This window comes from Archocentrus centrarchus, chromosome 14 (assembly GCF_007364275.1).
Source record: "Archocentrus centrarchus isolate MPI-CPG fArcCen1 chromosome 14, fArcCen1, whole genome shotgun sequence".
NCBI classification, from domain to species: domain Eukaryota; kingdom Metazoa; phylum Chordata; class Actinopteri; order Cichliformes; family Cichlidae; genus Archocentrus; species Archocentrus centrarchus.
In genome coordinates, this window is record NC_044359.1 from 18,971,390 (window position 1) to 18,984,754 (window position 13,365).

Here is a 13,365-nt window from a genome sequence, read left to right on the forward strand (position 1 = left end):
AAACTACAGTGTTTACTCGAAAAAGTTAGATTTGTTACATAAAACCCAGACACATGCTTACCAAGTACAGTGACAGTAGTGGATGCTTGAGTGTTTCCCAGAGGAAATGTGGCTACCTTACAGGTATAAATCCCGACATCAGCAAAGCCCACGTTTTCCAGTACAATGGTGGCATCATGAGAGGACGGTGAGCGAAAATACAGGCGATGGATGAACTCTGGAGGGATGGAGGTGCCAAACTCCGGGTTGTAGACAGCCACTGTGACAGAGCCTGAAGGCAGACGGCGCTCCCAGGAACTCTGAGTAAGAGTAAGGTTTGTGCCAACCTCTACCCTACACTCTAGTGTAACATTCTTCCCCAGCACGGCACTCACTCTTTTAGGCACCACCACCTGGCTGCACCGCACACCTGCCAAAGACACACACAAAACGCTCTGATATACAATCAACTTGTTAATTTGTAAACAGGCTTGGATTATTTAATGCCATTTCTAAACACTTTTGAGAAATTAAAGTTGTAGTTGTCAAAACAACAAACCAGTTATAAAAACTATTGTTAAAAATTTTCTAATGATAAACTAACCAATTAACTAATTGCTGGAGCTTTAGTTTAAGCAGTTTGAATGTGAAGGTTTTCCATGTTTTATAATGGAACAATCTTTGAATTCTGAACTGGCAAAACAAGCATCTAAAAAGTTGAGTTCTCAGAATTATAAAACAGTATCTGCAGCCCTATTTAATATGGGGTGGGGGGGTGGGGGTGTGTCAGACAATCCACTTTTCTGGTTGAAAATAAATATATGTCTTCAGTCTGCTCGGGCATGTATACTCTGTAACAGATCGCATTTTCTGATAACCTGATTGTCATCAGGTTATCAGAATCATTGTACTTACTGTGTGGGAATTCTAAAATTCTACAATACCACCATTGAGAAATGAGTATTTCTGGCATTATCTGGCATAGAACCATCTGACATCTGTGAGTATCAGACTAGAAGCCAAACATGATTTTGCCACAGCAGGCACTGGGACCTTCGACAAATAATACAAGTTTACTGTGTGATTCAGTGTTCCCATTGATGAATTTGTTTTGTCTCCATAGTCTCTTCCTCCTCCTGACCTGAATTCAGGACTTCAAAGCAGGCTGCCTGTATGCATTTTGTCCAAATATAACTAACCCATGCACTCTGTCACCTGCACTTGTCAGAAATGTGGCATGTCTTGAAAGCTGGAGCTCGGTGTTGTGGTAGGTCAAAGGGATATGAAGATAACACACTGCAACTGGGGGTGGGGTGGGGGGGAATTATGCTAACATGATGACATCATCGCTGAGAGAAGAGAAGGTTGAGCATGAGGAAACGCAAGCGAAGTCACATGAAACACGGGGAAAAATGGATCATCAGGATACACACACACACACACACACACACACACACACACGCACACGCACACGCACACGCACACACACACGCACGCACGCAAAAAAACAAACAACCGTGGAATTACTGATTTGAGAAAAAAAACAAAACATAACACTGCAGGACTGCCAATGCCTTCAACTACACTAATTGCAACAAGCTGCCAGCAGGAAGACATCATCATAAATCAAAACCTGCTGCGCTGCTTGGCAACCGACTTCAAATATTCTATTGTTGTTTTGCCAAAAAAATAGCTCCGTCTCCGACCAATCTCTCTCAAAAAGGCCATGTCCTCAAATACTGGCACAGTCAAAGGAATTTTTCCTACCCCTACAGTATGAGAAGTAAATATCCATTTTCTAATGTTACCGTCACTGGAGCAGTCTGAGTTTTTGTTACAACGCTGCTTATTTGCCAGTTCTTCTAGATTTCACTAACATTTAAGAGTCATTTAATTATAGGTTATTTATTAGGACTTCAAGATCACAAATAGCTTTGATTATAATCTGGAGTCAAGTCACTTATAAGGTGACTATTTTGTCAAATGTACTTTTTGTAATGTAGCATAATTATTCTACATTATAACGACAAAGGTCAGTAATAGATGGTTGTGCCCTTTGCCTTTCTGTGTTCCAACTTTTGGCTAAAACATATTTACCTATATTTTAGCAACAGGACAGCATGAAAAATAGAGATCTTTGAGCCATGATTAATTATGACATTGAAAAAGGACTCCAGGCTACTTCAGCTTAAGAGCCTTAATATGCTAGAAACGCTCTGTTAAAAACACAGGAAATACAAATTCTTTGGGTCAATGAGAAAAAAAAAAAAAAAAAAGCCACACTGAGCTGCTTTGGGTTTTGATTTCCAATGGAAAGGAAACAAGGGGCGTGATAATAGCCTTAACAGTTGTCCTCTCTTGAAGCATTCAGTAAGTCAAAAAGCTCTCAAATGCTGCTGGTCATAAGCAACGACTAAAGCATCATGTCAACAATTTCCTTACACCGAGAGGCTAAATGCCTTTGAGTAGAGAGTGAAAATCACTTTAGATATTAGACACTCAAACCATCTGCTCTGAAAGCCAACAGTCACAACTAAGTATTTCTACATTTGTAATGCAGCACAGGAAAAGCAGGCCAAAGATGCAGAGCGTGAATCCCAGCTGCACGCAAAAACAGCCAAACAGTGAAGCAACCAAGAAGAACCATTTCTAGTGTTTATTGTCTTAACTTCACTGTTTCTGCCCCCGCAAAAAATGTTGTTTATTGAACAGGTTCTGATGCATAAACTGCAAATAAACAGGACATTATCTTGCCGCAGGTCCTTGTCCTGGTCCTCTCAACTGTGAGGGGAAAACTCCCGCTCAGCACAGCCACACATGCCTGGGGTCAGTCAGCGAGCAAAATTCGCCCCCTTAATGATGGTAGCGACTTTTCTGTCTTTAGCCTGTGGCGATAATGCAGCGTAGATTGGCAGCAATCAGCGGTTTCTTGTAAGCCTAGTTGAGTTTTATAATCAGAAGTATTTGCATTGTTAACAATTTATAGAAAATAAAGAAATAGAGAAATTAATTCTGTTTTTGCATGTTAATCTAGAAGATTTGAAATTTTAGAAAATATTAAATAACAAAAACCCCCAAAAAAACCAAACAAAAACCAAACATTTTGGACTTTAGCCTGATGTTCGCATGCTCCATCACATCTCACTGTAGGGTTTACAGAGTGGGACCAGGGCCATTCCAAAGATCACTGCCTGCTGTTAACTAAAACTGCTGCAACACCGAGGGGATGAAACTGCTGTGATACCAACTATGGGAGAACACACTTAAGGGTTCCTGGGCCATCTTGTTTAATGAGTGGTATTGTGAAATGGTATTTGTCTCTAAGGCTGTGCCATGTCATACTATCTGCAATAACACCAGTATCAATTTTTATGTGCTCTAAAAATGTCTTATTATGATAGCACTGCTATAGCAACACCATTCATTTACATTCCCTAGTGCAGAAAAGCAAGGCTTTGAGCAGCATGTTATAAAGCTCAATCCAAGATACAACATCCCAGGTAGAAAATATTTTTCAGATTTATTGTGTGATGGGCAGGAAACTGTACAAGGTTTAGTTGCTAAGTTATTGTTAAACTAAAGTGTTAAAGCAGTTATTTTATACTTTTATTTAAAATTCCTATGTGTGTGTGTGTATATGTAGGTGCATATGGGTGTGTGTATGGATGTGTGTGTGTGTGTATATCAACCCCTTTTATTTTTTTTCTATCTCCTTTCTTCCCCCCCCCCCCCCCCCCCCCCCCCCCCCCCTTTCTTCCCCCCACCTCTTGTTCTTGCCCCTTCCTTGTTGCCTGTCAGACTTGGCATGAATAACTAAATAAAAAGATAAATAAATAAAAATAAAATTGCAAACATTAACAAGAAGAGCCTATAGGAAACATATAGAGCTGTTCTTGTCAAAGCAAATATGTTTGGTACATCAGTGCATTCGGATCATCATTCCGATTGTGAAAGATGCCAGACATGACAGGCTAAAAAAAAAAAAATTCCTATGGAAAACACTACCTATGCTACTTTGGTGCTTACATTTGACTTATGCTGTGTCACTACTATTGCACTACAATGCTGCTGCTGCTGTAATCACCTTGTTTCAATAAATTCACAGTTGAAATTAGGAAGTGTGTTATCATTGACAGTAGCTCATTTGAAACAAAGGATGGAAAATGCTCTTCATTTACTTAGTTATGAATTCATTTCAGTACTATTCCCTTATATTGTCAGAAATATTGCAATTTCTTTGAAATATCAATATAATTTTGAGGCTATATCACCAGTCTCTCCAAATCATTTAACAAGTCCACGTCGGTTCTTCAGGCGCTTTGCTAAAATCGTGAGTTTTGAACATTCAGGTTAGCACTGCTCTGTTGCAACATTTGTATACCAGCTCGCTTGTCTTCCTGTGTTTATTTTCTTCAAGTTCAAAACATTCCAAACAGCAGTCCTTCTGTTTTATTTATCAACCAAAACCAGTTGCAGAGACTCTGCATTTGCCATCTGTTTAACATAATGCTAGTTTACTAGAAAGAACGGCAGAGTCAGTCAGAGGGCAGCACGATGTGTGCGTGTGAGCGGAAGACACATAACCTGCTGAAACTGGTGCATCAATACCAAGATAAAGAACCACTGAAACCGCTGAGAATGTTCAAAATATATTGAACATACAGGATTATTTTGACACTATCTGAAAATGAATCTGATATCGCTTAGTTAAAAATCTAGATCAACAAACATTTGTGAGTTCTGATTCTGTTTGTATTAAGAAACTAACAACATTTTCATTTCACTTTCAGATATTACTATGATTTCATCATTACTATTAAGCTGGTTGCATGGACGTTTGCTGCCATCTGAAGCAAGTTTCCTGTCAAACAAAACCTCAGCAATGCTACACTTATCTGGAGAGAGTTAAATGATTTATCAAAAGCATGACTGTAGACTATGTCTATTCTTTTCTACAAGCATACTGTTAGCTTCCAATCAGCCCTTTCACAAATGCAAGGCACAATATGTTTAAAAAAATAAAAAATAAAAAAATAAAGACAACTCCAAGATGGAAAAGGATGACTGAAAACCAGCCACCAGCAGCGGAGCTATGCTAAAAGATAAACGGGCCTATGTCCCATCTCCCCTTACACACAGTTCACAACTTCCTCAAAAGGAGGAAAAGCTGTTCCGAACATAAAAGACACCCCCCCCCCCACCCCCGCAAATGTTTGCTATTCGTTCAGATGCTCAAATTAATTAAGAAGTTACCCCAAACAGAGCATGCCTGAAACAAGAGAATGCCATCTAATTGGACACAGAATGCAAGTTACCACAAAAAGGCTTATAAATATCAATACTGATGAATACAGTGTGTGAAATGTCACACTGTAACTACAGTACAGTATACTGTAAACAAACCTTTTCCTGGAGTTAAAAGAAAGCTTGTTGTATGACTTTCTGAATGATTTGACTAAATGGCAAGAACAGCAGCAGAGTGAGAGGGAAGCAAGCAGCACTTTCCCTGCACTGAATATGGAATGGAGAGGTATAGCGACTGCATTAAATTTTTATTTGTGACATGACGACAACCTTACATAAGCGTGCCCTCATTCTCTCCGACTCAAGAGTTAAAAAAAAAAAAAAAAGGGAAGAGAAAGTCTATCAAATCTTATGTGCAGCCTATCTTGACATAATAGTGATTCCTTCCTTCTCCTTTTGATGCTCTCAGACAGCGAAAATAAACTGTTTTTTAGATCTTGCGATCCTTAAATCCTCAAAAGGAGCACATTTTTCCAACACTTCCCCAGTTTGCTCTGCAAATTCAACACAATCTCTCATTGACACAGAGCAGGAAACAGATTATAGATATCCTGGCATCAAGGACACATTGCTCCCTTGGGACACTCTGGTGCTCATTCTCACTTTATTGAATATTACCTTTTCATGCACTACTTGTGTGGCAGCAAGTGTATTATGTATATCTTGGTAGAGGACAGCATGTCTTGTTAGAAGCGTAAATCACAATATAAATGGCGATGATGTTAGAATTGAAAATGTAGATCCAGGTTTGCAGTGCAGGACAGAAACGTATTAAACACCTGTTTAATGGGCTGATCTTATCCCATATTCACATCAACTTCTCACTTTAAATGACTCAGACATTCTTAAAATGGCTGTCCATCAGTGGTGAATCAGCAGAGGAGTCATTCAAGGAATTATCCCTTTAATAGACTGCATTTCTGTTCCAAGTCCAACACTGAGCTCATTTGTATGTACACAATATGGCGTTTTTGAGCTCCAGTCGTGCTATAGAGAATGTGTGGTTCGCTTTACTTGCATTTTATAAAGTTATGTTTTTATGTTGCCCCTAGTGGCCAAGACAACACCACAATCAAAAATAAATAAACAGATAAAATAAAAATGATTGCTTTTAAAATGAAACTGAAACCATAAATATTAAACTTGAAAGCTCGGCCTCAAACACTGTATGTTACCAATGCCAGCTGCCCTCTAAATATATGAGAAGTACCAGGCTAGCCAGGTATTTATGGTGCATCCCATTTGAAGTCAGAATTTTTGAGTTCCCGGTCAGAATCTTCTTTAAAAAACAAAGAAAACAAAAACAAACATTTTGGGGCTTTTAGCCTGTATTGTGATAGGACAATGGAGAGAAGACAGAAACACTGGGAGACAGACCAGGCAGACGACATGGAGCAAATGGCCTCAGGGTAGATTCAAACCTAGGCCTCTGCGTTAGCCTTATGGCACGTAGGTCGCCTGCTCAACCCAGTGGGTATTGCTAGTGATGCATGAATGACTCTACCTTGCCATTTTTCCTTGCTTTTCTGACTACTGTGAAAGTACTCAACTCTGGAGTGGCACTCCCATCTCCAAAATCCAAAGCAAAATCCTCCTCCAAAGCAAATGGGATGCAGTATTAGTTATGGTGAAGACTGTGTGGCGCGTTGCTACAACGGATGACTTTAGTTGCAGTTCCCCACACAATAAAAGCAACATTTTCAGGATCATAACATTTTGATGGCAGCATACTGTTACAAGTTAAAACCTTATTTGGCCACTCTGGATTCTGTGTTAGACCCACATGCCTCTTCCTGAGGTGCTGAGATAAGTTTGAGGCCTCTTGTTTGTTCTAAAAGCTTTGCAGAACAGCTAGCTTGATGATTTTGGATCTATTCATTTGGATCTATTCATATTCCTGTTACGTATAAGAAAATGGTAATCACAAATACCCAAAAACCCTGATTTCCCACACATGATTTTTGGTTGTTGGAGTGAGTTCTCGGGACATTTCTAGTCCTTTTCATGAAAACAGTGTTTGTTCCCCTTTAAGGCCCAGACATTATTAGCTATAAAGGTGTGTGCATCCATTTTGCATTCATCAAAGGCACAAGGTCAACTCCCTCATTGAAATGTACCACAGTCTTAAAGTGAGTCACATAAACTCATGTCGGGTCTTTAACAAAAGCGTTATGGAGCTTCACTGGATTTGTTGTACCATAGGAGCCCAGAGTTCTGTTTATTTAGGTCTGCTTAAAGAACTGCAAGCGAGGCCCTCTACCATCAACAGTGGTATGGTGCTGGGGTATACAAACAAGTAGCCTATAGTGCAACATGCAACCCCCAAGTATAGGGGTCTTTCTGCCTTCAGATATGGAAAGCCTGCTGGGTGAAACGAACTGTCTGCTCTGATTTACTCTAGCTTGGGATACCTGGCTGCAGCTCATCATTATTCTTGGGCACGGCAAAGATTTAATTATAGATGTTCCACACACACACACACAAAAGTAAATTTTGTTCAGATAGTTTTTATCATCACACTTGATAAAAGCAGTTTGGAGGAAGGGCTAGAGCTACACTGTCATATTCGCGCTTTTGAGTTAACACGGAGCACAAAGTTGGCGTGCTTCAGGGTGGAGTTAGGAAACTCCCTCCATTCCCTAATTAAACCATAATGAGCTCAGGCTCCTCTGCAGACACATGGTAGCTGACCCTCATCCCGACCTGATGATGATGATTGGGAGGGAGACTGCTGCGCTAGCATTGTCCTCTCTGCTGACACGAATTGAAGTTCCTCAACATTTCTGCACAAGCAGCTAGCGTGACATACTTCACCGCATCATGTTACTTTAACAGAAACTGTTTCTGGAGCTAATATGGCTGCCATTGAATCTGCAATGATCTAAGTGTAGGCTGTGTAGCAGACGGTATAACTGACTGAATATCCCCGCTTGTGCTCCTCGGCGGTTTTTCTGGACTGTTTCTATGGCAGCCTGGGGTCGCACCATCATCTGCGGTGGTGGCGCTGGCTAGCTACTACTCCCAAGGCGCTGAAGTGAACTTGGAACCAAGTTTTGGGCTTTAAATGCCACCGGCTAAACTTGCAAGACTTGCAGCTTCAAATAATCCCCACTTAAAACACGCAGCGGCAGCTAGTTTCGCCCCCTGAAATTTCTATTCTACGTGATGCGAGACACTCACACAGCCTGGCTCCTTCACAAAACTTCTGTGTAACCAAAAGAAGGAAGGTAAAAAAAAAAAAAAAACACGAAAAATTCAGGACTCACCTGTAATACTGAACAAAAGGAGAAATAATGCAACCTTCCTCTGCTGTCTGAAGTAACTCCGGTGAGAAGACGGTAACATTTTTCAAAAGCAGTGCAGCCTCCTGCCACAGGACCAAAGCGTAGGATGCATGCCAATTTAACAGTCCGTGCTGAACAGTGGAACCTCCTCAGCAACAACTCCGAACTGCATGCGGACTGTACCATCTCTGATCGTGGAGCGGGGAGACTGGGGGCTCACCTGACAATTGATGCAAATGGTAATTTGTCGAGGTTCGACAGCAACCTCCCCCTAAAGGAATACTCCATTAGTATACGCATTACGTCATTTCTGTTGATAACCCGACATATTATATTGATTCATCAAATGACTTTTTTCCCCCTTATCTGACTTTACACAGAAAAAAACCCACCTATATCTTTTACGACTGCCAAAAAAAGATTTATTCGGTCTACTTAGTTTGTTTCTAGCTTTATCAGGCAGCAGGATTTACAATTACATTATAACATATTTAAGTTAAAAAAAATTGGTGGAAGGCTAGGCCTTTTAATTATGAAAAACTAAAAACAATGAACATATGGCATGCAGCGTCTTCTCCTGTAATTCTTTAACTTCGAAGTGTAGATTTTTTTTTTTTAACCATGTAACATATGTAGTTCAACCACTGACTCCCACGGACGCGCTCCAGATATTCACCACCATTTTGAATCCGAATAACACATTCAACCAGTCCGGTCAAAATCGGATTATACCATTACGCATTTTAAAAACTCCCCTAAGTATGATTTTATACAATTGCAATAGAGCTTTCACAGTGCAACTGCAATTGACTGTAAAACCCCTTCCAACAGATTTGTTCTTGCAAATCTAAATAAAAAAAAGATAATAATAATAAATGTGTGTGATTCATGTGGAAAAATGGGAAAGTGAGGATTTGTTTGTCTCTGTTGTACTTGCTGTTTGATTGTGAGCTGTTAAAATGTCCATTTTAATTTGGATAACTGGGCAGCGCTCAGCTGAGGTCCACTGTATTTTTCAGCAGATGATATCTCACTGTGCACATGTGGAATCTTATGATCTGAAATGGCCTTTTCCCATGTATTTTGCTCTGATAAAACTACTGTTGACCATATGATTAAGTAGACCCCCACAAATATTTGTTGTTATAATAAAGATTTAGGAAAGGGCACCATATCATCGTGCTGACATCTTGTTCATCAGAGAGTTCACAAAATGCATGTAACAGAGATTTGGAAACTGAAATTTCAGCAGAGGACAGGAGAGGACTGGAAATCAGCATGCATGGAGCTCAGACTGGCAAGGTGAAGGCACACCTCTGATTAACAAACTGTAATTAGTTAATGTAAACATGTGTAACACCTACCAGGTTAAATCATTATGATAAAAACATGCCAGACATGCAGTTCTAAATGTGTGTAGATGAGAGATCAAAACATTTTGGAAAGAGGTCAGTGATGTGAGACGAGTATTTCAGATCCAAAGATATTACTATTTTTTTATTTTAACTTGGTTTGTATCCAGAAGAAAATAATTATAATTAAAGTGAACAAGAATGAATCAGTCTCATTTTTTTGCTAAAAACATAATACATTGATTTGGAAAATACAAATAAATGTGTTACGCACCATATAAGACAAATTATGATGAACTTTCACTTTAAAATAAAATTAACAAAACAAAAATATTTGAGAAGGTTTGGGAACTTTTTTTTTGTAAAGAACTTAGATTTAAGAGGATCTGAATAGATTTGCAACCCTGCAGTATCTGAACCTATTCTCTTTTTTTCTGAACACTTGTTTTGGAAATATATGGACTATCATGTTTTCTTATCATGTTTTAGAAGAGACATGATAACAAAAAACTGCACCTTTTTGTTATCATGTCTATTGTTTATGCAGTTACAGTTAACCTAACCCAGTGCATGTCTTTGGACTGTGGGAGGAAGCCAGAGTACCAGGAGAGAACCCCTGGAGACACAGGGAAAACATGCAAACTCTACACAGAAAGGTCCCAGGCTGGGGTTGAACCAGGACCTTCTTGCTGTGAGGCAACAATGCTAAGCACTGCTTATTTTTTGTTAAAGAAAATTAAAGACACTGTCCAAAAACGCACCCCATATTGATGCTACTGATAAGAGATATTGGTGGCATAAGCATTATTAGCTTCATGAAGGCACGGGTGTAATTAATAGCATTAATAATGGCCAAGTTCCATTTAGCTTTGGTTCCTTCATGGCACATTGCATGAGCATTCATCATGGGCCTTCTGGGACACTTACACTCAACTAAGTAATCAATAAAATTATTACTCCCACCTGTGTTTTTCCTGCAATGACAAATCAAAATGTCTGCAGTTAAAAAAAAAAAAGAAAGACCAAGCCTGTTTAACCTGCCCATGACCCTGAAGTAAAAAAAAAAAAAAAAAAAATCATGACACTGGACACAGTCATTGGACAATGTGTCTGTGCTATTCAGGGGTTTATAGTGAAGCCATTTCAGATCTGCCTTACTATTACTACATTGCTAAAATCAACTAATCCAATCATCTCTCAACACTTGTTCTGTTTTTATCAGCAGGCTTACACATGAGAAGAAGATGGCTATTAAGCACTTAACAGTAGTTTACATTTCTCATGGCTATACCTGGGTGTGTCACTTCCATACATCTGTAGCTAGGGGTGCTCCTCATGGTTCAGTCAGTCAACAAGTTAATCTTCGAAGAGTGAATGTGGGTGGGATGGGGTGGGAATTGTGGGGGCAGCAACCCCCCCTCCCCTCTTGCTGACAGAAAGCTAACCAGGGCAGTGCTTTAATTTGAGTCACAGGGGATACAATTACTCGCCCACCATGCCATTCATCTGCAGCTCTATAGTGAGAATGTCTGTGCATGTCCGTGTGCATGTGAGCATTACAGTACGTCTCTTTGAATCTGTACTGAAGTGTGTAAAAATGCATTGAATATTCCCATTGTTCTTAAATTCATTCAGAAAATGTTGCCTTGAGTGCAGTGCATCAACTTGAAAGCTATGTGTTTTCATATGTTCTGAGAAACTGAGATGAGAGAGCATGAAGAGTGTGCTAAAAGACTCTGTAATTCAATTTGTGCTCTTCTTCTATATCATAATTTGTACATTATAAAGTCCCCCCTGACTTTTCCACAACCCCTCTCAAGAAGCAGTAAACCTTCCCATCCATAATTCTATTCTACAATAGTATACTTCTTCAAAATTTTCTGCTTTTTGTTTCATATTTTCTTTTTCTTCTTTTTTCAGTCGCTTATTAATGCAACTGAATTTCCATTTCTTCCTAATCTCTTACAAATGCTTCTATAATTTGTCAAATCAGGAAACACAAATAAATGTGTTGCAATCATTGGGCGTCAGGAAAAGCAATTCAGATAGACAAAATAACAGCTTTGGATTATAATATGCAATAAAATCAGTCCCCTGTGTATATGAGCAAATAATTCTTTTCTCCCCCAGCTTATCTTTAATTAACAAACACAAAGATAAGCTTTCTGTTTTTCTGTACCATCTCTTTTTTTATCTTTCATGCTCTTTTCTGGATGCACTTCCTGTGAACACAGAGGAAAGGGAGATCCATAACTTGGATGATAGAAAGTAATATTGAAACGCCAAAGAACACTGTCATTCATAATAATCCAAAACCATAGAATCCATTTTCTTGGGCTTGTGAATAGTTTCGTGTTCATGATAACAACCTTTCCCTCCTGCTCTCGCTCTAAGCTAAAGCCGCTCTCTGTCACCAGGTACTTTCTCGCTCTGGAATGTTTTTCAGCTGTTCAAGTGCTCTTTCACGAAGGCCCGAGAGGTATTGAGAGGGCTTCAAGTTTGCAGTGAAGTAAAGATCGGTTAAATTAATCCACCTCCTGCTCCGATGCTTCTTTTATTCTGTGGGTCAGTACTTACCTCCCTGTTTACCCACATAAATTGTTCCCTCTCCCTGCACTCTGTCTGAGTTCTTTCTCCTACACAAGTGTCTGTGTGCACTGTGAGAAAGAGGGAACGGGAGTTTTATCAGTCAAATCAGATATTCTAAACTTACTTATGGAATAAATCAGACTAAATCATAGAAGAGTTCATCTGCTTAAATACCACACAAACTGAAAATAAAGGGCTTCAGCTGGAGCCACAATTTCTACAACCACTTACAAAACAAAGGTGACATCTGCTGGCTAAAACAATGAACTCTTGGGATGCAGATTCAGTGGTAATATTACTCCTGGCAGTTTACTGTAGTTAAACCGAGCCAAATCATTATGAAACACGTTACAAATTACTGTATTACTAAATAGTCCTCTACAATGTTTTATTTAGGGGGAAATAATATTTATTTCATCTCTAGGCATGTTCAAAAAATGTAAACTCGCCATCACCAACTGGTGAAGACTTCCCAAAAACCTGACAAGCCGCTAACACTTGTAGACTTGAAATATTAATATTATTCTCAGTTTTAATATTTTCTCTTTAAATTTGTTTTGCCAACTAGGACCAACTATGATGCCACTGAAAAAAGTTTTTGTGATAAAATCAAATGGCAGAGAGTCATCCAGTATGAGCTTACAAAATTTTTTATATAATCAGATTGAAAAATATCTAAATACCCTTTTTTTCTTTAATATTTCTTTAATATTTTATTAAATAAACAATGAAATTCCAGAGATAGACAATTTCTTCTCTTTACTTCAGCAGTTATTCTTGGGCTGACCTTGGATGCATTGTATCAGTATTTCTACAAAGGACAAGAAGCGATGCTACAACATGTTACAAACTGTATC

At 39.1% G+C, this 13,365-nt stretch overlaps 1 protein-coding gene across 2 annotated transcripts in view; it reads right to left on the bottom strand.

Moving 5' to 3' along the window:
* The window catches only part of nectin3b (nectin cell adhesion molecule 3b), a 28,414-nt gene extending 19,644 nt beyond the window's left edge, over positions 1-8,770 (bottom strand). For both annotated transcript variants that reach the window (XM_030747096.1, XM_030747095.1), the window contains exons 1-2: positions 8,550-8,770; positions 62-409 (exon numbers count right to left, since the gene is read on the bottom strand). In XM_030747096.1, coding sequence (XP_030602956.1) covers positions 62-409; positions 8,550-8,628 — 427 coding nt within the window. In that variant the 5' untranslated portion in view covers positions 8,629-8,770. The remainder of the gene's footprint in view (positions 1-61; positions 410-8,549) is intronic.
* Between the last annotated feature and the right edge of the window lie 4,595 nt (positions 8,771-13,365).